Source organism: Convolutriloba macropyga, chromosome 4 (assembly GCF_964194025.1).
Source record: "Convolutriloba macropyga chromosome 4, txConMacr16.3, whole genome shotgun sequence".
NCBI classification, from domain to species: domain Eukaryota; kingdom Metazoa; phylum Xenacoelomorpha; order Acoela; family Convolutidae; genus Convolutriloba; species Convolutriloba macropyga.
In genome coordinates, this window is record NC_134471.1 from 54,027,162 (window position 1) to 54,050,526 (window position 23,365).

Here is a 23,365-nt window from a genome sequence, read left to right on the forward strand (position 1 = left end):
CTTTTTGCTACACACCGTGTTCACGTTGTTGCTCTTGAGCGTTAGCTGTTCATAATTGGTTGATAATTGAGTAATTATACTGTAGCTAATTTGAAAAAAAAAACAATTTTTAAAACAATATTAAGACAAAATTGCGTGGATTGTTTTGTGGTGTTCTGAAAAAAGTTACCAATTGTAGGTATTTAAGACGTTTGAATTTCTTGCAAATCAGTCAATTCCTTTCCATTAAAACTTTAGCAACATAACATTTTCAAAGACGTGTCTTAATGGTCAGCAAAAGGATTACAAAATGTAAATTTTTTGGACAAAATAACAGGATGAACTTAGTGATTGCACACAAAAAAAAAGAAAGCGCTTGTGCATGTTTAAATTTCTTGATGAACGTTAATAGGTCAGAACTCCGCAAAGAAGTAGAAAACATAGTAAAAAGTTTCATGCGTAAATTTATTAACAAAGCAGGAGACCATTGTTGTATTTAATTAACACCAATTTAAGCCATATATTCAATTTGGATTCGACAAAATTTTACGCAACCTGTTCAACGCAAGCCAGAGATTTACAGTCTTGCTCACAGGAAATGTGACTTGAGATTCAGTTGATTAAAAAGGATATTTACAAAATTTTCGCCTTACAAAATGGTCACCTGCTCTGTTTGTAAATATACGCACAATACTTTTTCCTATGTTTTATTATTCCTTGAAGAGTGCTTACCTATAAACGCTCATCATCAAGAAATTCAAACAGACAAATGCTGAAGCGCTTTCTTTGTTTTATGTGCGTGTAATCACTAAGTTCTCATCCCGTAGTTTTGGACAAGAACTTTTGCATAAAGATTACATAGAAAAACCAAATAAAAATAAAAACCAAATGAACAGCAATTATTTCAAGGAATATCAAGGATGTATCATGTGATATTGACGCCAAGTGCTTCGGTTGGAGGAATCGACACGTGAATCTTTTCGGGACATTTTTTTCCACTGTGACCACTTTTTCAACGTGACAATTTTTTCAAGGTGACAATTTTCTCACTCAAAGTGACAATTTAAAATTTTTTCATGTTTTTAAAACTTTCACTTAAATCTTTAAAAACTGCTGCATCGACCCCACGCATAACAGCAGGCCGTCTCAGCACGGAATTAGTACATTACGTACTAATTAGTGCCATGATGAAAATAAATCTGCTTTATGCAATATCAACTGCGCGCATTTCTTAGCTTCGTTACGACAAAACTCAAATATTCCAACTTGCCTTCCTCTGCATGTACCGAGGCACTGTCGATTAATTCCAGACACACAATTCCCATCAAATACAAACTCGCCGGGTTTTGGAGTTTTATCAAAACACCTCAATTATATGAGAACAGTATGTGCTTTGCTTGCGAGAAATTTATCATTTACTACCTAATACTCAAACCCAATCTACGTGGACTTTGACAATTGCCAGCACCAATTCTACATACGATGAAAACTTACAATTGAGAAAAATCAAATTAGTCAAAACAAAATTAGATAGAAAAAGTAACTGTAAACGAAAATAAGTGGAAATATCTATTGCAATGGCAAAATATTACATTTTATTTGCATCTTTATCACAAACTACAATCTCAAACTAGGGTATTAAATTCTTGACAAAGTTTCAGTGAGTTCGAGGTCAACAGTTCAGCCTATTTCTGAAAGTTTACCACACATGTTAGATGCCGAGAACTAATTATCTAATCCTTTTTGTAATTTCTTTAGGCTTTGGTAACCCCTTGATCAAAATTTTTGCAGCATTAAGTTTCAGATTCAGATTTTGTTGTTTATTCTATGCACCACTGCTGCTATCATCGTTGTCATCATCATAATTTTGGTCGTCGTTATCGTCTTCAGTCTCTTCGTCTTCGCCACTATCATCGGCTTGGATACTCTGTCTAAAACTAGTGAGAAAAGTGACCAGTTCCTTCTCCACAATGTCACAGCACTGGAACTCACTCGAGTCTTTCCAATGGTATTTTCTCGCATTTGAGAACACGCGATTGATGTCCGCGTTGAACTCTGAGAAAGTCGAGTAAGCTCGGGATGAAAGCTTGTCTGATATATTTCGGAAGCCTGCAACAAACAAAGTATAACCCAATTATCTATTCATGCATTTATTGTTCCGACCCCTCTTGAGGGGGTGGGGGGGGGGGGGGGGGGGTGGGGGGACTATATACTCATATGGGTTTTTTTGTTCAGACAATTTTGGCCGATCGATATAATAATCACAGAGAGTTGTGAGTGGTATCATAAGAAAGCCCGTCCAGCGTAGAATATAGAATTAAAAAGATTTTTTCAATTTCCGCTTTTTATAGGGAGTTATCGAGGTTTAAAGTTTTGCGAGTATTAGTCGTAATTCAGCTGTTTTTATTCACATTTTTGACCAAATTTTCCTCAATTTTGCTAAAATATGTTAAAAATGTTAACTGTAGTGTTATCGATTTTACCTCTAAAGATAGAGGAGGGGTGCTGAATTAATCGATCCGCGTTTTTTGGCTAGAATTTAAGCTAAATTTTTCAAAATTAACACTTTTTTCGTCGAAAAAACGGCTTTTTCAGAACACTTGCTTTAAATTTGCTGGAAGCAGACACCTTAAAACTACGGCCATATTCTTACGCTCAAAAAAGAGCTAGTTGTTTCCTGGAATTATAATGCTGTCAAATTTTTGCAAATTTAAACTCGAGAATTATACAAAAGGCAAAATTTTTTGACACTGAAAAATTTTGAATAGAATCTATTTCGCAACCTTTTCAACAATTGAGTGTTTTGTTAGACGCAGAGCAATATCTGAGCTTGTCTTGATCTCACCGTGGATCCTTCTGACAAAAAATTTTTTAGATTTTATTGGGGCGCAACTTTTTTTTTCTAAATATTTCCGCTAAGTAAATGTTTTTTATGTAAGTTACGGACAAGAATTTCAAATCAGGGCTCAATTAATGACAGATACTATTTACAATAAACGAGACTCAACGAGATTATATCATGGCTTCAGAGTTAAGCTCATGGTTTTTATGGCTCTAACCAATTACTCTCGTAAAAATTTTATGGACTTCTTGCGTTTTGCTTTCATTTCTTATACATTTCGTAGCCCAAAGACTTAGTGTCCCCAATCAAGGATCCAGTTAGCTTTAAGAAAGTATAAACGAACACAATCAATTCAATAGTTGTTATCTAATGTCTGTTATGACTTTGAATATATATTTGTTTTGAGAAAATATCGATGAATTTTGTGAACCTTGCCACGATTTTATCTTTTTTCTCTCAACTTCAGGCGCAGTCTCTGTAAAAACAGGCAGGAACCGACTTCCTGTAAGTCACAAAATCATGTCGGCAACGGTTTTATATTCAACTGAAGATTTACTTTGGTAGTACGCGTTTTCGATTTTTGATCATAATTGCTTATTTTATGTTTTCATTTTGTTTCCTAGTCGCATTATCACAATATTGACAGGTCCAATTAGAGAAAGGCATTGTAGGAAAAATCACAACGTTGGAAAAAGCGTATCTGGATATGTTATTTGTTTTTGTTGAATAGTTTATGCTTTTGGGCTGAGACACAGTTAACTCGCAAAATTTTGAGGATTTTTTGGCTATGTTTGTGTTTCTTTTCGTTGTTGTACGCAATATACCCAATAACGACAGATTGCTTTCCCGAGGCGTATAACTCAATCCAGTTAAACATGTCAGTTTTTAGCTGATTGTTTCAATGACTTTCAAATTAAAATTAAAAGAGATTTTTTTTTCATCTGTCTCCTTGCTGCTTTTATTTTTAGCACTATGTAACTCAATCTCACTCAATTCTCAATTACTTCTGTTAATTCAAACCTTTTTTCCTCGCTTCCTTATACGTTGTGACTGATTGCTTCGACCACTTAGTTTCAGAAAAAGTTTTCGAGATCTCTATACTGTACAATTTTTGGGTTTCTTTTGGTTGTCATATCTAAGTAGTCCTTCTAAAGGAAGACTCGCTGATGTTAAGATGGAAGGAAAATGACAATTCATACTACTTGCAGGTATCACCTTATAATTATAGTGCCTTGAACAGTGTCATGTAAAAATGTTTGAAGTTTTGGCTTATTTAAGTATTTGTTATTTTCTGGGCTCGTGACTTAATCTCATTATTAACAATTGTTTCTCGACTTTGTTACTACTGCTACTAAGAGATTTCAAAAAACGTTAGATCTTTATATATTTGAACATTTCAAAGGATTTTTGGTTTCTTTTTAAATTATGACAATAATCGTGAATCCCACTGACTTTAAAATTTTGCGCAATCGGACAATGGATAATGGCATGTCTCAATTGCTTCCTATGCAGATATGAACATTTTGGGAATTTCAGTTGATATCTAATGACATTGGAACTGTAAAATTAGTTTGTTTTTTGTTTTCAAAAATGGAGGTAATTTTGAAATTCACACCTATTTGTGCTTTTTTGCCGACCTGTTACCAGTCGCATTGAAAACAGGTCCCATATATTTCTAAGTAAGGTTAAAATGTTTTGTTTTGGTTTTTATCTGATGCGAGTTTGATTTTATTATGTTGTTTTAACAATTCGCTTTTTAACAATTCGCAAAAATTCGCTTTCTCGCTAGTGGTTTTTTGCTCATATGCGGCAATTTCACTTTGATTTTTACTTTTTTCATTTTTTTGGATTCGATTTTTTTCCAAATGGTTTTTCCAATCCAATCATAGTCCCTTCTAAGTCTAGTTTGCGTTTAGTCAATGAAAATTCTTTGAATTGTACGTCAGGACTGCTATGCTTTTTATCATAGACATCGAGTTTTGGTCGTCAATAATGTTTGTTATTTGATTTTTGTTATTGTCCTTTCTAGTAGTCCTATTATAAAAAACTTTCATCGGCTCTCTAGCGTGGCATTATCTTATTTCATTGGTTGTTTATTGAGCGCTGTGTATGATTTTGAAACTTTCTATCTCTTCATCATTTGGTAGCCAATGAAGTCAAGAATGTGGATGAGCGGGGTCTGAACATTATGTGCGTGCGCACATTACCGAGCCTCCTTGTTAACATAAGCAAACCAATAAAATGCACCTTTCAATGGAACAGAGTCATGAGAGAAGTTTGTTTTCCGGTTTACGCTGATTCATTTTTACTGCCAACTGAAAAAGGCCAGTTTTCCAAATATGATAGCAAAAAAAACATAACAATGAAATCAAAACATAATTGCATCACAAATTTAAAGCAATGGTCATTTAAATAGTTTTTTCCAGGATCTCATTCTGAAACATACGAAAAATTGCTCTCGAATGACAGGTGGCGCAATTTTATTCAGGGGCTGTAGCCTCAATAACTTTCTTTCTGTAGGATGCGGACACCGACCTCTGAGTCCGATTCCGTCACCTCGATAATGACATGTCTCAATTGCTTCCTATGTAGAAATAAATGAACATTTTGGGAATTTCAGTTGATATCTAATGACATTAGAACTGTAAAATTAATTGTTTTTTGTTTTCAAAAATGGAAAAGTATTTTTGAAATTCACACCTATTTGTGCTTTTTTGCCGACCTGTTAACCAGTCGCATTGGAAACTTGGCTATCAGGGACTTGTCATCGAGTCTCTAACAATGGGTTTTGTTTGAACAACAAACGTTATTTCGTAGAGAGGGCAATTGAAATCACTCAAAAATCAAGAAGAAGTGAGTGAAAAAGTGACTTGAGAAGTCAAAGATATTTCTAGAAAACCGCAAACGGTCAGGGGAAAAAGTTTCAAAAAAAAGTTTATAATAATTGCTTCTTATTCGTGAGCAATTAATTACACTTATCAACGAACATCACCGGCAGACTGCCGAATAATGTTGCCGTATAATATAGATTGAAATCGTTCCGTTTTGTTACACGCAGCCAAGACAACAAGAACTGCAAGCCGTAGGAGCATACAATTTTGTCTTTAAACGTTATAAAAAATTTGTGCAATTTATTGAACTTTGCTTCCTAACGACGAGTTTTAAATCCTCGAGATTGTAAAAATGCCGGAAGTATTTTTAGAGAAAAGTCAGATAGAACTCTGCCATATTGCGTAATGAGCCGCAAGGTTAGTCAGAATGCAATCTGTTCAGCTTGATCATAAAACATTCACTGTGCAAAATTCACTGCAAAACCTTGCTTAAACAGATGGATGCAAGATCAAGTCGAACAAATTTCACATGAGATTCAATTTACTAATGCTTACCGAAAACTGGCTAGTAAGAAACCTTAATACGCTTGTCAATTTTATTGAAATCAGATGTATTCACCTACCATGCGACGATTGACACAAAATTCAAAAGTATCGGCCAAAGATATGCTGATTCAAATTGACACCAAAAAACAGGCAAATCAGTTTGTAAGAGTGGACTTCAAGCTTTTACTTTCAACAGTGAGTGTAAAAAGAGGAAGTCGTCAAGTCAAAAGAAGACATTATAGTAGCAGTAAAAGATAAAAAAAATAACTGAATAACGTCGGGCTAACTGCTCTCAAACGACCAGTGAGCAGTTGACTTTGGAAAGATCAAGGTGGGGCTTAGGGACGCCAGCATTTAGGGAGGGGGGGGGGGAGGGGGAGGAGATGAGTGGAGTGGAGTGGTGCTCTCAGAGGGTTTCAAGCAGGGGGCTGAACGAGGGGCGTCCAAATCGGCGGTTGGAGGAGGGTAGACAAAGAGAGCGTTGTGGAGGTGGTTGCGTTGTCTGTGTGCGCGCTTGCGCGTGGGTGTGTGGGTGGGGGGGGGTAGGTATTGGGGGCAAATTCTAAGAACCACCCTTCAGGTCATGAATTTCTGTCTCCTCGACAGTTTCGGTGGATTGCAAACTCAGAGACAAGCAAGGTGTAACCCTCAAAGAGCGCTGCTCAATCACTTACTGCCCTGGGGGCTTTACCTCTTTAACACACTTCTGAGGAAAAAAAAGTGTCCGACAAAAATGCTTTAAGAGATCGCAGGGCTAATATAATTGGTACGAATTTTGTTTGCGAGCAACTAATAAAAGGTGAACTAAATATCCTGTGTTGGTTATGTGTTCATTGATTCGATCAAAAGAGTCTATAGCGACCCAAAAGAGTTAAGCAAACGCTTAAAAGTATAGTGAGCTTGTCAACTTTGTGATTTTACTATTATTTTCACGTGTTACAAACAAACTTGTAAGAGAAAGATGATCTGGGGTCAACGTGTTTTTGGGATAGTTGGAATATAATCCAACTATCCCAAAAACACGCTGACCTCTAATCAACTTTATTGCTAAGAATTTTGTTTGTAACACGTTAAAATAATAGCAAAACCACAAAGTTGACAAACTGACTATACTTTTAATTATTTGCTTAACTCTTATGGGTAGCTATAGACTCTTTTGATCGAATCAATGTACACAACCAACTAAAGTTGGGCGAATTGCTCTCCAACAACTGGCGAGCAGTAGCTAGCTGCGCAGCTTAGGCAGGCGAGGTTGAGCTCAATTGAGGGGGGATGGGTGATCATGAGGGGTGGGGTTAGAGGTGGAGGGGTAAAATTGATTTTAATTTCAATAGGCGCATATTCATCACGATTGTAGTACATGTTAATTCAGAAAAACTGACAGGCCTACTAACAGAAAAAAATTGAGATATAAGTTGGTTATTTTTCTTTGAGCAGCAGTGAGTTAAGTTACACGGGTAAAATCTGTTCAGCTTGATCATGCCTCCATCTGTCCAAGTATAAATTTGCATTGTAAAATCAGCAACTTGACGATCACGTTGAACAGATTTTACGTGGAACTCAACTCACTGCTGCTCACAGAAAACTGCCAACTTCCAGCTGGATTTTTTCTTCAAGTTCGCATGTAAGTTTCTCTGAATTAAGATCTACTAGAATCCTGGTGAATGCGCGCCGATTGATTAATAAAATCAAAAGGAACCACCAATATTATGTTGACTAAAATTGACTTCAAAAAAAGGCAGTTTGCCATGTAAAATTGCATTTCGTGTCGTTATTATTTGCAAGTTGAGTACAGGGGCGATGGTCAAACTTAAGAAGCACCCTTCACACCATGAGTTTATGTCACCTCAAAAGAGTTTCGATAAATCGCATACTTGTATGAGACTAGTAAGGCGTAAGAGCTAATCAGTCACTTTAGGGCCTTTCGGGATTCACCTGTTTATCCCGCTTTTGAGGAAGAAAAGTTTGGTGTCAGACAAAACATCTCATTACAAAGACTGCAGGACTAAAATAATTGCTACAAGCATCGTTTGAGAACAGTTAAACTTATTATTAGGAAAGCCCCCTTCAGTATAGTTAACTTACATATTGGATCAGAGACAAATTTTGAATAATTCGGGTATTCTTTATCTGTTGACTCTTCATTGAAAGGCCAGCTATGCTGATGCTCCATTAAAACACGCATCAATTCACCCAACAACTCAAAATGCTCGGCTTCCAAGGCGAAGTTAAAATTAGCCGAATCGTCTTCCTTTTTTTCTTCAGTTTTACAATTCGGGCAGAAATAAGTTTCAATTTTTGAGGCCTCGTCAGAATTGATTCCGACACACGACCCATGAAACCAATTTCCACAAGCATCGCAACCAATATAAAATTGATTTTCATCATATGGTGTTTTGCAAATACAATACAACTCGTCTTTATTCGAGTTCTCAGAGCAATTTGGACATATAAATTCTGTCAATCGTTTTGCTTGCTTCTGATTTATTCCAACACATTTTCCGTGAAACCAATTTAGACAAAGTTCACATTTCAGGTAGAACTTCTTGTAATCGTAAATCGTCTTACAAATGCAATGTAAAGTTTCCGTGTCACCAAATCTAAGTTGGGATCCTTTTTGTAAAATTGAATTCTCAGTTGGCTCAGATTTAATTGAAACTTTTTGCTCGTTTTCCTTTTTGCTATTTTGCTGTTTATTTTTGTAGGAGTAATCTGCCATCGCAATTTCAGGTTCCTGCTTCACTGCAATTGATGAAATGTGATCGAAAACTTCTTTTCTACTTTGATGTATTTTGTTCACAGTTTTCGGCTGCAAATTGTCATTTTCATTCTGAAATCTTTTTGCTTTTTCAGAGTTCTGTTCACTCGACTTTCTCTTCTCAGATTTGATTTCCTTTTTTACGGCTGAAATCTTTTTGCTTTCAGTTATTGATGACTTTGTTAAATTGTCTTGATCTTTTTTGCCAGTAGAAAGTAATTGCGCAGCGTTGTTGTCTGTTTGCTGGCTTCTCAAAACTCCTGTTTCCGAAACTGAAAACTTCAAGTTTGATTTCCACATCTTTTCCTCATCCGAGATCAAAATTTCCTCTTTAACACCAGGCGTTACCAGATCATCGTCAATGTTTGTTGATTGATCATTTTCACTTTCTGAAGAAGACGAAAATGAAATATTTGGATCATTATCATTTTCAGGTAACAACTGATTTTGAATGACAGCCGTATACGGCAACTCATAAATTTTACGCGATAGCGGAACTTTTATTTTTTTGAACATTAACTCTAAATCTATTTGCTCTCTCATTAAATTTCGCTTTCTTTCAATTTGAGTTTTGTAAGCCCTTTTGGCTAATTGTTGACACTTGAATGTCAACTTTCTTGTCAGTTCTTCGTATTTCAAACGCTCCGATTCTGATCGTAAATTCATACACACTTGGGCTTTAGAATTTAAGTCCCGATATGTCTTCTTGGGTGACAAGCGTAATCTTTGTTTGGGAAACTTTCGGACTTTGGTGTTACTTTTAGGTATTGTGTTTTTCATGACTGGTTGATCTTTATAAGACCCATTCTGGTTTATATACTGTGACACAATATTTCGCGCTATGTCTTGATTTGACCCTGGAATAGTGGTCGCTGAGGTTCTCTTGGGGGTAGAATCAACACCAAAACCAGATCGCTCCGAAAACCACTGCTGCTGTGAGTTGCAGGTTGTGTGATTTGGTTCTAATCCGAGTTGTTGACTTGATATGACTCGGAATGATTTCGGACTTGATGAGCTTTGAGACGAAGTAACCGTTACTGCTTGGGGGTTCTGTGACAAAATAGACGAAGCCTTAATTGGAATGATTCGTATTGGCCGACTAGTTCCATCTGGTTGGACCGATTGCCCACTTGTGATCACTTGATTTGTAATAGACGATGAAGTTCCGATTGGATTGTTTCTGGAATAAAATAAGGATGAGTCAGATTACTAAACTGGCTGAAAAATTTGGCAATAAAAAAGTACTAGCAATAAATGGATCGAAAATCTGTTTTTTTTTAATCACCCATAATAAATATAGAAAAAAATTGAGAGATGCTTGCTAAGTTCCTCTTGAAAATTAGCCTCGACTGTTACAATATTACCTATTATCTGCTGAAGAAAACATTGTTTAATAAAAGCTTGAGGCCTGAAATTTATCTTGGCTGCCTGAAAACAACAAAAATATTTCCCCTTTTCAAAGAAGGTGATTCTTTATGAAATTATAACCCAATTTCCCTTCTACCTGCTTTCGGTACAATTTTTGAAAAGCTTTTCAATCGTTTAGCTTATTTTTCGCAAAACAAAATTTGATCACAGATCAGTTCAGATTTCGTAAAATTGAGTACAACTGATGCATTAACAACGCTCACCTAGGTCGTTCTGCATAACTGGTCAAGGTCAGAGAATTTGACAAAAGGTACTTTACTTTCATAGATTTGAAAAAGGCGTTCGCTACTTTCGACCGCAATATTTTTCTGATCAAATGTCCAATTTACGGTTTCAGAAGAATCTTATCTGTCTTATCTGGGTGGTGGTCAAGCAAGCCGATAGGCAAGCAAGCCAAATTTGAGGTCAAGTAAGCCGAAAAACTTTGGGATACCCGTATTTTAAGTTGCCCCTGACGGGCCGGTGGGCGCGCCTCGCCGCGATAACCGGCCCGCGGTTTCCGGATTACATCCCGCAGCGGATGAGAGGCATGACCATGGACAGCGGTCCGCTGAGGCCCGTACCCACTAGATGTCTAAAAATTGACGTATTTTTGTTTCTTTGGTGCATAGGAATACATTATGCACTATAATACTACGCGCGGTATTGATTGTGACGGCTAACAATGAATTATTTCTGATAGATTACATAACTATTACATAACTTTCGGCTTGCTTTTCTGTCGGCTTACTTTTACTTCGGCTTTCTTTGCGTTCGCCTCTTATCTGATTTAATTCATTCTAGCCTGATAACTAGAAACAAATATAGACAAATAGGCAAAAATCAAATCCAGACGAAAACATACGTGTTACAAAGGCTCAATTTTGGGCCCATTACTTTTTAGTAGATGGTTTTTTGAAGATAAAGTGACTCTCAACACAGTAAAAACAATAGTATGATTTTTGATAACAAATACGGCCAGTAAACATAAACCAAAGATCAATAACGTACTAATCAATCAAACAAAGGATATAAAACAATGCTATAAAGGATATTTGTTCCGACCCCCACTTTAGTGGGGAGGGAGGAACTATATACTCAACTGGGTTTTTTTAACTCAGTCAATTTTGGCCGATCGATATATTCATGAAGATAATTGTGAGTGGTATCATTAAAAAGCCCGTACAGTGTAGAAAACGGAATTAAAAAGATTTTTTTGATTTTCTTTTTTACAGGGAGTTATCGAGGTTTAAAGTTTTGTGAAGGTCTTCTGGAATTAAAACGTTGCCGTTTTTTGCAGATGCATCGTTGTTTTTTTTAATATTTGAAGAATTTCACTCAACAATTGGTTATTCACTCAACATTTTTGCTTATTCTCAGTAAGTACAGGTCAACCTTTCTCCTTATAGAATACAAACTAATTTTGTGGTCGATTGTTTCAACAGAAGGTTTTCTTGCTTTTGGTACTACGAGTTTTCCTATAGAACTTTCTGATTTTTTGTTTGCACAATTTCCCATTTTTGCTGTTGTTTTTGTTCTTTTGTAAATTGTCACATTAATTAACAATCTAACTAAAAAACTTTACAACACTTGAAACTGAGCATATTTTTTGTTTTCCTAAAATATGGTTTGAAGGGCTGCGACACTGTTCTGTTGCAGAAATTGGTAGAGTTTTTTATTTTTGCCCTTTATTTGTTGTTAATTTTTGCCAAATATTGTGTTAATAAAGGTCTCAGTTGCCAACTATAGATAAATAAATGAACTAAATAACTAATACCGGTAAATAGCTGATGGTTGTTTTGACATTCGAATTTAAAAAAAAGAGTAATATTATTCTTCAACTTTTTTGTTGCGTTTTTTTTTCGTATTTTATAAAAATTAGGCTCATTATTTAGAGTAGAGCTCTTTTTAATGTTTTGTTGAACCAAAGAATAATTTTTCTGTTTAATTGTTTCAAATGTCTTCAGGGCTTAGACAATTTGTTACAGATGAATTTTGTGAAGTTTAGATACTTTTCAGTTTTTGTGGTTCTTTTTGTTGTCATTTCGTGATAGTCGTTTTACAAAAAGACGTTATGATGATCAAAGGAGACGCAAATGAAATTGTTATATTCTCTCTGTGAATAACTTATAAATTTAATTGCTTCAAAACTGCGGTTTCGTAAAGTTGTTTGTGAAACTTTTTAGTTCAGCTTGTACTTAGTTATTTTACAGTCTTATGATTTAGTCTCATTAATAACATTCGCAATTAGTTTTCCGAGTGGTTGCAAGACAAACTGTCTACTCTTCCAGTCGAAAGCTTTTGTTGGCTATAAATTTTGTAAATATTTGTTTTTAATAAAAAAGATAGATTTTCGAGATCTGCCAATTTTCTGATAAATTGTAGCTAAGCATCTCTATATACAATTCACATCATTTATCTATTGAAAAACAATTTGCTCTTCATAACGGTTTTATTTTCCTCAAATAGTCTTTCTTCTTGGAACAACCAGTTTTCATAAAACCAATTTTCGTGATTTTTGCATATTTGCCCTTTGTTTTGTAGTTTTTTGTTTACTTTTCACAGTATCACAATAATGGGCGTCATTTGATTTACAAATGTTGTCAACCGTAAAAAACTCGAACGACAATTTTTATTGTTTTTAGTGATCAACTTAATATTTAATTGATTGGGGGACATCGTTTTCGTGTATAATTTTTCCTGCAAATTTTTTGTTTTTGCGTGTATTTGTCGTTCTTTTTGTAGTCGTATGACATATCCTGGATAATGAAAGGCCTCCGTCACTCTCTCTTGAGGTATAAAAGACTCTCTCAATGATTTCATTTGATGCGTATTGTTTCTAATCAGTTAGAATTTAATTCTTTTTTTTAAAAAAAATAGCAATGTTTTAATAAACTTTGCCCCTTTTGCTCATTTGTAGTCAACTTGTTGCCAAGTAGCATTGATGAAAAGTCCCATATTTTGTTCCAAAAAAGTACCGGTTAATCTTCTTAGTATATATTTTATCAGATGACATTTTGATTTGGTTACTAGTGGTTTTCAAAAAATGGACAAGGAGTTTTGGTCGTAATTAATATTTGTAACTGTTTGATTTTTATTACCGTCTTTTCTGGTAGTCATATTATGGTAGCCACAGGTCTCATAGGCCCTCTGGAGTAGATTGTTTTATTCTTTTAAAAGTTTGTTCAACGATATGTTGATATGTTAATTTTTTTTATCTCTTCCTCATTTGGTAGACAATTAAATGAAAATTTAGATGAGCGGGGTCGGAACTTAATGTGCAAACGCACATTACCGAGCTTCTTTGTTGTTCCGACCCTCTTGAGGGGGGAGGAACTATATACTCAACTGGGTTTTTTTTTGTTCCGTGAATTTTCGCCGCTCGATATATTCATCGTAGAGAGTTGAGACTGGTATCATTAGCAAGCTCGTCCAGCGTAGAATATGGAATTAAAAAGATTTTTTTAATTTTCGTTTTCTACAGGGAGTTATCGAGGCTTAAACTTCTGAGAAAAGAAGAGTGAATTCACGTTGTTTTTATTCACATTTTCCGGAATTTTTGCCTAAATTTTCGTCAATTTTGCTAAAATTTGTTATAATTTTTAAGAATAGTGTCGTTGATTTTATTTTTGAAGACAAACAAGCATTTTTGATTGTTTTGATTTAATTTTTTGGTCAAAAAATCTGGATAAACATTTCAAAATTTAGCCTTTTTCATCAACAACAGCACGAAATAAGCTACTTTAGTCCACTTTGATTAAATTTGCCTACAGTACACCCCCAAACAACACTTATACAATCTTTGTAGACTCAGAGGGGGGCTATTTCTACTTCAGAGTCCGCAGAGAGTGCCTTGTAGTTGAAACTTTGCCGTTTTTTGCTAACTTTACTCGTTGATTATCAAAAATGCAAAATTTATTTTGAGTTTCAACTCAGAAATTATCTATATCTACAACATTTGAAAAATCAATTGTTCTTAACGGACAATAAGTATTAACAGGGGTAGTTTTGGGCCATTCTTGGACTGTTACAATCCAAAAAAAATCGGGTTGTAATCAGTCGGTCTTTTTTTTTTTTAAAAAAAAAAGACTTTTTTTAATAATAAAGAACAGAACATATCAAATCAAAGCTCAGGAGTGATAGGTCCAACCAATTCGCTTGCTAAACAGCTCCAGGCTAATGCATTTAGTTTTTTAATTGAAAGTTTATGGTCGTTTCTTTTTTAAAAATAATTGACTTTTCAATAAATAATGGCTTATTTAACTTTTCCTCTATTTTTTTCTTAATTTGTTCAACTTCCAGCTTAGTGTCAGCAAAAAAAGACTGCTTCTTCTTTCTACTGAGTTAACATTTATTCTCGGTTGCAGTTTTAAGCCTGAAATTATTGTTTTCTGGCTTTGATACTACAAGATTTTAGATTTTTGTTTGTTTTGATATTTGCCAGTTTTTCACGTTTTCTAATTTTGTCACATTATCACATTATTGACAGTTCTAATGTCACCTTATTAGCATTCAAATTAAAGCCCAATTGAACATATTAAAATCTTGGAAGATATAAATCATCGTTGTAATGGCCTCGACGCCTCTTTCTTGAAGAAATCAATTGAATTTTTTAATTTTGTCTTAACTGTCATTTATACTTTGTCGTTTCGGTCGTATGAAATTTCCTGTATAGTGATAGCTTTTTATTGGCTTTTCATGGAAAAATAGAAAAAACGATATTCTGATATTAGCAGATAGCTGATGGCTTTTATGACATTCAAACCCATCGTTTTCCAAAATTAAAAAAAAAAACTTTTTTAACTTCGCAATTTTGTTCTTTTTATGTTTCTTTTTGTTACCTAATCTCGTTAGTTGATTACAGGTCAAATATGACATTATGGGTGTCAAGGGAATAAAAGGGATTGGTGTCCCAAAATCTTTTTTTAAAAGATTTTGTTATGACCTTACTGGCTTCGACACCGCTTTTTCACAAAAAAAAATTAAATTAATTTGATTTTTGTCATATTTGACGTTCTTTTTGTAGATGCAAGAAATATTCTGGATAATTACAGGTCTCGAGGGTTTCCTTTTCATGAAAAAACGACGATATTTAAATAGCTCTTTTTGTAATTAATGCCTTTCATGACATTGAATGTAATTATGTTTCGAAAAAAAAATTTAAAGTATTACATACTTTAGCACTTCGCTTTTTTGTCTACTTGTTACCTAGTCTTACTAATGAATGGCCACGTACTACATTATAGCTGTTTGAAGAAGGCGCAATCAAATATATTTTGAGTGCCAAAATTTGGCTTGACGGTTTTGACAGCGTTTTCTGGCAAGTTTCAATTGAAATTTTGTTTGTTCTTTGTTGTTCTTTTTAGCCGCTCTAAAAAATGAATAAGGTCAGGTCCTAATGCCCTTATATAGAAGCAGTGGTAATCGCAAATAAATGGTAATATTAATTTATTCCTAATGGTATTTATTACTTTGAAGTTAATTGTTTCAAAAAAATAAGTTAATTTTTTTTACTTTTCTGTTTTTGTTCTTTTTTGTATAATTGTTACCAAACCTTTTTATGGACTGGTCGCATATGTTTTCTGGTGATTTATAAGTTATTTTTGTTTAGTTTCAGGTTTATCTGACGGTATGTTGACTTTGTTATTAAATTTAGTTTTTAAGAGGGACATAAATTTTTTGATGTAATTAATGTTTGTTGTTGTTGTTGTTGTTTGATTTTGCTGTTCGTTTTGACTCGCTTTCTTAATATTGACATATTACAGCAATCTAATGCATCAATTTTCACTCCACTGAGTTATTTGTTTTGGAGGTTATCTTATCGTTCATATAGAATTTTTTGAAAAAGACTTGGGCTTTTTTGGGATTCGCAAAAAATAATTTTTGGGTTTTTCTATCTGTTCCTCATTTGGTAGACAATTATGCCAAAATTGTGGATGGGCGGGGTCGGAACCTTATGTGCCATTGCACATTACCGAGCCGCCTTGTTATACATATTATTAAATTTTGGAAACGCAAATTTAATTTTAAAATATTAATTGAAATTTTACGAAATCAACAGCTCTTTCTTCGAATGAGATTGAACTCAAAGAAGCTTTGAAGCAACGGATACGTTCCTTTTTTGAGAAAAAACAGACATGACAGAACTTCACAAAACTCAAATTCAGAGTAATGCTTAAAATTTGCGCTTAATTATAACTATGGTTTTGAGTAAAGTAAAAATTTTCGTTAAAATCATTTAAGGCATTTTATAATCGCTGACAATAAGTTGATTAGAAATCTTTTTTGGTGTTTAAAAACTTTGGCATTTTTTGGGGGGAGTATGACCATTCTTGCGGGATATATAAAACATTTTTCTGTAGTTTCAGAATGATAATTTCTATGATCTCTGAAAATTGCACAATTCTTCCGATTGGCCATTGGAAACGAACCAGAGAAGTTAGATCGTTCCCTGGTAGCCTTGAATTTGTTTGATGCATCTGCACCTTGCAATGTTCAGAATTTTGTTTCTCAACTCTGCGAACAATTTTGTATTATAAAAACAGCAGAGATTACTTGATTCAAAATAGTGAGCAGTTTAACAGAGGACATAAATGAGGTTTGCTGGATAGCACGAATAGCATTTTTAAATATTTCACGCTATAGTTTATGTACACCAAACTAAACGACGGTTTTAAAACCTTTTAGATCTCCCAACTTTAGGTGAAAGTTGGTTCTTACAGATATCTCGCATTTCAAGGGCCAGTGGACATAATTTGTTTAGCTAAATTCGTAGATATTCCTTACACAATTTAAGAATAAAAAAGTTGGTCACCAAACAGCGCAAAATTTAAAAAAGGTAGTTTACGAAGTTATTTAGCCGATCCAGTCCGATTTAAACAATGTCCAAAAATGCAAGAGTTACTATTTCACGAAGTTTCAATTAAAAATTATAGACTTACAAACATCAGCTGCCAGCAAAGACCTGCAATAGCTTGTAAACCTGCAATCTCAAAAATATAAAACAACTAACGTTGGACAACTTGCTCTCGAACAACTGGCAAGTCATAGGTTAGAGAAACATATGGCGCAAGACCTTCTGACTAGGGAGGCGTTCGAACCAGTCACCTCTTGTTTGAGAGCTAGGGACATCACGAGAATCAAAAAGTCAAGCGTGAAAAAGTCACCCAAGAAAAAATGTCGAAAGAATGTTCTGGATGAAAAGTCCAGCGGAAATTTTGCATAAAAAGACACAAATTTACAATGATTTTTCAAACATCGTTCGAGAGTAATTAATACAAATGAAAAATGAGGCTGGAAAAACATTTAAATCAGGTTATTCCATAAACTGTTGTGCTGCCTGTAATTAACTAAAACTTATGTTCTACAACGCTAACCTTCAATTAGAGTACTCCTATTAAACTCATCTTCAATTAGATTGAGATTACTTCAATTGACCTCAATTCCTCTGATTGAAATAAACAGAAGTCAAAACAAGAGAGAGAGAGAGAGAGAGAGAGAGAGAGAGAGAGAGAGACAGACAGAGAGAAATACAGACAGACAGAGATGAAAAGCAATTCTTGTAATTCCCACTCAACTGCTTACCAGCACTTTTTAATTACATTTTGATTTTTGAAATATCAATGATTTTTGTTCATTTTCTGAACTTCTAAAAAAATTATTATTCAAGCAAAAAATGGACGTCACCGTATTGGTAGGGAAGACAAAAAACTGGACAGTTTCAAATCCGGGCTAACTGATGCGCGTCTCGTAAAATTCAGAGGGTATAACCTTTCAAGGTTTTCGCAACTTGCCACAGCGAATTCATACAGAGAACTTGAATTTTAGGATCACTGGCAAAAAACTAGCATTTTCGCCGAGTCAAAAACATTAGCGAAAGGTAGAAAAATTTTAATCCATTTCTAGAAAAAGGTTGGTCATAGCACCTAGTGGTTTGCGGAGGTAATAAGACATACTCCTTAAACTAATAAGACATACTCCTTAAACTGATAACAGACATCCTCTTTAAAAGTTCTATACAATTCATTCGTTATCGCACATATGATTACAGTGCACTGCTAATGAATAGCGAGCGTACCATCTAATTTATTGATATCTCTAGAAAAGCAGATGAGTTAGGCCATTAAAACTATTTTTTTTCTTTTGGTCAAAATACAAATCCTCACGGGTCCTGAGCATTTTAAATCTGGGAATAAAGAACTCACTGAGACAAAACATAACCTTTACTCTCTTCATAAATATATTAGGACGGAGCAATTGCTGTTTCAGTCAATCGTCCGTCTACAACTTTGAGCACCATTATTCAAAAACATAACTGACTAACGTCGGGCGAATTGCTCTCAAACGACCGGCGAGCGGTTGGCTTCCTCAGTACCTAGCCACTGTTTAGTGAGGTCAGCTTTAGCTTGATTGAAGGGGCCTGAGATTAGGGTAATAGACAATGAAATCACGCCACATAACAGCCGCTGAAGTGCGGCATCAACAAAAGAATTAAGGAGAGAGAGAGAGAGAGAGAGAGAGAGAGAGATTAAACGTGAGTGAGAAGGAGAAAGAAAGAAACGCCAGCCAACACAAAGAGAGCGAGAGAGAGCTAGGATTTTTTCCATGATGAGATTCGACTCTACATTTTCAAGTTTTCTAAACTTGTTAGTAACTAAATCATATAGCTAACTAAAAAAACTGAAAGTGCAAAATTCCAAAGAGAGGTTTCCACATTTCGCAGTAAATAAAATGTTCCAAAACATTTTTTGTCTCTGGATTTTTGTCATGTAACCCATCTGCAAGACTTAAAAAGCTTCGTTGGCCAGTAATGATTGTTAAACTCAGAGAAAGAGAAAAATTCAAAAATTTTAAAAACAATTGCAAATTTTAACATAATCTTGCTAAAAATCGTGATACTAATATCTTCAGAACACCATTCCATTGTCTCAAGAGGCCATCTAGTATGCCTATTTCAAGCCTTAAAGAGCTTCACTGGCTCATAAAGATCCATACACTTGGAACATAATAATTTTTCAAAAATTTTTCAAATTAAAATTTAGCAAAAAATTTCTAAAACTCGAGTCATTGAAATAATGATAACCATTCCATTAACTCTAGAAACTAAGCAGCAGCTTACTATCAAACCTCGAAGGAGGCTTCTTGTCTCTTGAGGCTAGAAAAACCTTTAAAAAATAAAGAATTTCAAAAAACCATCAAGATTGCAAAAAAAACATCAAGAGAGAGAGAGAGAGAGAGAGAGAGAGATTAAACGTGAGCGAGAAGGAGAAGGAAAGAAACGCCAGCCAACACAGAGAGAGCGAGAGAGAGCTAGGATTTTTTCCATGATGAGATTCAACTCGACTCTACATTTTCAAGTTTTCTAAACTTGTTAGTAACTAAATCATATAGCTAACTAAAAAAACTGAAAGTGCAAAATTCCAAAGAAAAGTTTCCACATTTCGCAAAAAATAAAATGTTTCAAAACATTTTTTGTCTCTGGACTTTTGTCATGTAACCCATCTGCAAGACTTAAAAAGCTTCGTTGGCCAGTAATGATTGTTAAACTCAGAGAAAGAGAAAAACTCAAAAATTTTAAAAACAATTGCAAATTTTAACAAAATCTTGCTTAAAATCGTGATACTAATATCTTCAGAACACCATTCCATTGTCTCAAGAGGCCATCTAGTATGCCTATTTCAAGCCTTAAAGAGCTTCACTGGCTCATAAAGATCCATACACTTGGAACATGATAATAATTTTTCAAAAATTTTTCAAATTAAAATTTAGCAAAAAATTTCTAAAACTCGAGTCATTGAAATAATGATAACCATTCCATTAACTCTAGAAACTAAGCAGCAGCTTACTATCAAACCTCGAAGGAGGCTTCTTGGCTCTTGAGGCTAGAAAAACCTTTAAAAAAAACTTCAAAAAAACATCAAGATTGTCAAAAATTAAAAAAAAAATGCTAAAAATCGTTAAAAGTTAAAATCTTTAAAAACACTCCATTGCATCTGGAAAATATACAATAACTTGTTATCAAACTCTAGATGAGGTTCCTTGGCTCATGAGGCTAGATTAACCTATAAAAAGATAAAAATTGTCAAAAAAGTTGAAAAAATTGCAAGTTTTATAAAAACAAAGCGATAGAATTTGTAATATTAGAAAGTTGAAAACCATTCCATTACCACTAAAAACTATGTAGCCACATATTCTCAAACCCTAAGGTTTTCTGGACTCTGAGGCTCTTCTTGAATAATGACAATAAATGATAAAAAAAATTTAAATACTAGTTTTTCAAAAAAAAAAATGCTAAAATTTGTGATGTTAAAATCTTGAAAAAAATTCCATTACGTCTAGAAAATATACAGTAACCTATCATCAAACCCTATAGGAGGCTCCTTGGATCTTGAGGCCGGATAAACCTAAAAACCGAAAAATATTTTCAAAAAATTGCAAAAATTCGCTAAGTTGAAATGTTGAAACCATTCTATTACAACTAGAAAATGTGCAGTAACCTAATATCAAACCATAGAGTGGGCTGCTTGACATCTAGGGTTGATAAAACTCAAAAATTTGACAAAAGTTTTACAAAAATGGCAAAAATTTTCAAAAAGCTTGAAAAAAATTGTGAAAATTTGTTTAAATTTGTGTGTTTATAGCGAGCGGTTGTTTGTCAGTAACTAGCCATGGGCGCGGGGGGGGGGGGGGGGGGGGTGCTGATGGGGGCGGCAACAGTCGGATGGGGGGCAACAGCGCGGTGCGGGGGGGGTCAACAGTTGGGGGGGGGGGGAGAACCGCTCGTCACACCATAATTATAAATCTCCAAAACAGTTTGAGCTGAAACAGAGCTGAAAGGCTCTAAGAGCACTTAATGCCCGCTGGGCGCTACCTGTTTATCCCGTTTTTGAGGACGAAAAGTCAAAAGCGTCAGACGAAAAATCGGTCAAGCGAAAAATCGCATAAAAGAAGACCGACGGGACTAATATAATTGCTACAAAAAATTCAAGCTAATTGTTTTTTCATTCTACATCAAGAAAATGGAACTCACTGCCATTTCATTTAAGAAATGGAAGTCTGAACAGAGTTAAATACAAGTCAGAGCTATATACATTTCTCAAAAAAAAGAACTCGAGATAAATCAAAAATGTTTCAACGCAACTAACTGGGGTTATTTCCGTTTCAGTTAATTTTTCGGAAGCTTTTAGACGCGAACTCTTATAAAAAACTTTTCTTTATGTTGAACGTAATCGTGAATTAAAGTTTACAACTTCTCATAATCAAATGAAAGCCTCACACTTAACATTCGATTCCAACTGAGTCTCACAATATTTACACACTGCGCAGTCAGATTCATAGACGCGAAAGAACTTTAAAACAACGTTCAACTTAACCGTGCAAAGTTTCTCTCACTTTTGTTCACCTCTTACCGAAGATTCTGACTAACCTCAATGCACAAAATTGATCATTTCGCAAAACAAACCAATTTATAAAAAATACTTTTTGACTGTTTTGCATACAACACGTCATAAAAACAATAGATCATCATAAACGCATATAGACATCATAAACACAATTGAACTGCAAAACATTCAACCAAATCAGATAACTGTATTTAAAGAAGCGTAAGTTGGGGAACGTTGGTGTTCCTAAAAAGTGTGGGGATATAATTGAGATAACACACTCACTCATTCATTAGCTCACTCACTCACTCACTCACTCACTCACTCACTCACTCACTCACTCACTCACTCTCACTCTCACTCACTCACTCACTCACTCACTTTCTCTCTCTCTCTCTCTCTCTCTCTCTCGCTCGCTCTCTCTCTCTGCCTCCACCCAAAACAATGAGCTCACTATGCAAAACACCAAGAAACGAACTTTTGTACTGTGATATTTCCTTTTCTCTCTGAGTTATGTATATAACTAATCACTAAAAAAGCAATCAGATAAGACAAAGAAGAAGACAAAATTGAAACGAACGAAAAAGAACCCAAGATTCAAATAATTCCCAAGATCTGCCAAAATTAGTTTTCAACATAACCGACTAAGGTCGGAAGAATTGCTCTCGAACTGCTATTGGGCATCTAATCTACTTTAGCCTGTTTCAGTCTGACCGAGAGGTGTAACTAAATTGACTAAGCGGGCTCCAAATGAGATCAACTGTTGACACTTGCGAACGAGAGAGAAATTTAGATCACGCAAAACGAAAAAGCATAGGGAGTAAAAGTCACTCGAAACGCCAAAACCATCAAGCGAAAATTTTGCATAAATACATGGAGGCAGCAAACTAAAAATTATAGTTCTGCTTGAGTAGTAAAAAGACTAAAAAGTTTACAATAATTGCTTCAAACTTCATTCGAGAGCAATTAATACCAACATTATAGGAAAAAACGCTGTGGTGATTGAGCTCCGCAAATGAGATTTTTTTCGTAGACAATTGATGAACATAAAAAATTTCGACTGAAAACAGCGAACTAAATAATTAAAACTGTTTATGTCCCGCCCATTTCTCGTCAAATAAAAGAGGACATACAACAATCTAAGCAATTAGAAGAGAGAGAGAGAGAGAGAGAGAGAGAGAATTAAACTAGCCGCCGTAGTATAATAGCGTTGTTATTCCGTTGCAGCATTTGTATTGGAGACATTCATTAGACAAATGAGTTCTTTTGGTCTTAAACTAATTCAAATAATAGTTAGAGAACTACTTTTGCATGTACGCATTGATTAACGTACCAGATAGAGCTGAGAAGGGGCGAAGCCGGGTTGAAACGAAGCCCAACACCAATCAATGAGGCATCAAAAGCAGTTCTCTTATTGTTTTAGAGCATCCAGCTAAATAAGCCAAAAGTAGTCAATTACAAAAAACATTCTTTTATGATCTTCCGAGAAACACAGTTGACGAAAATTGCTCTGCTATACCAAGACAGCACTCAAAGCATACCACGCAGCACTCAAAATGATTTCAATATATCTTTTTAACAAAGAATCAAAGCATCAGCAACTCAAAATCAATTAAAAAGA

At 34.8% G+C, this 23,365-nt stretch overlaps 1 protein-coding gene across 1 annotated transcript in view; it reads right to left on the reverse strand.

The window, feature by feature from the left end:
* Nucleotides 1-1,469: 1,469 nt before the first annotated feature.
* LOC142337757 (uncharacterized) overlaps nt 1,470-23,365 on the reverse strand; it is a 68,369-nt gene continuing 46,473 nt past the window's right edge. The window contains exons 14-15 of the mRNA XM_075387253.1: nt 8,284-10,136; nt 1,470-2,088 (exon numbers count right to left, since the gene is read on the reverse strand). Of these exons, the coding sequence (XP_075243368.1) occupies nt 1,805-2,088; nt 8,284-10,136 (2,137 nt within the window). The 3' untranslated portion in view covers nt 1,470-1,804. The remainder of the gene's footprint in view (nt 2,089-8,283; nt 10,137-23,365) is intronic.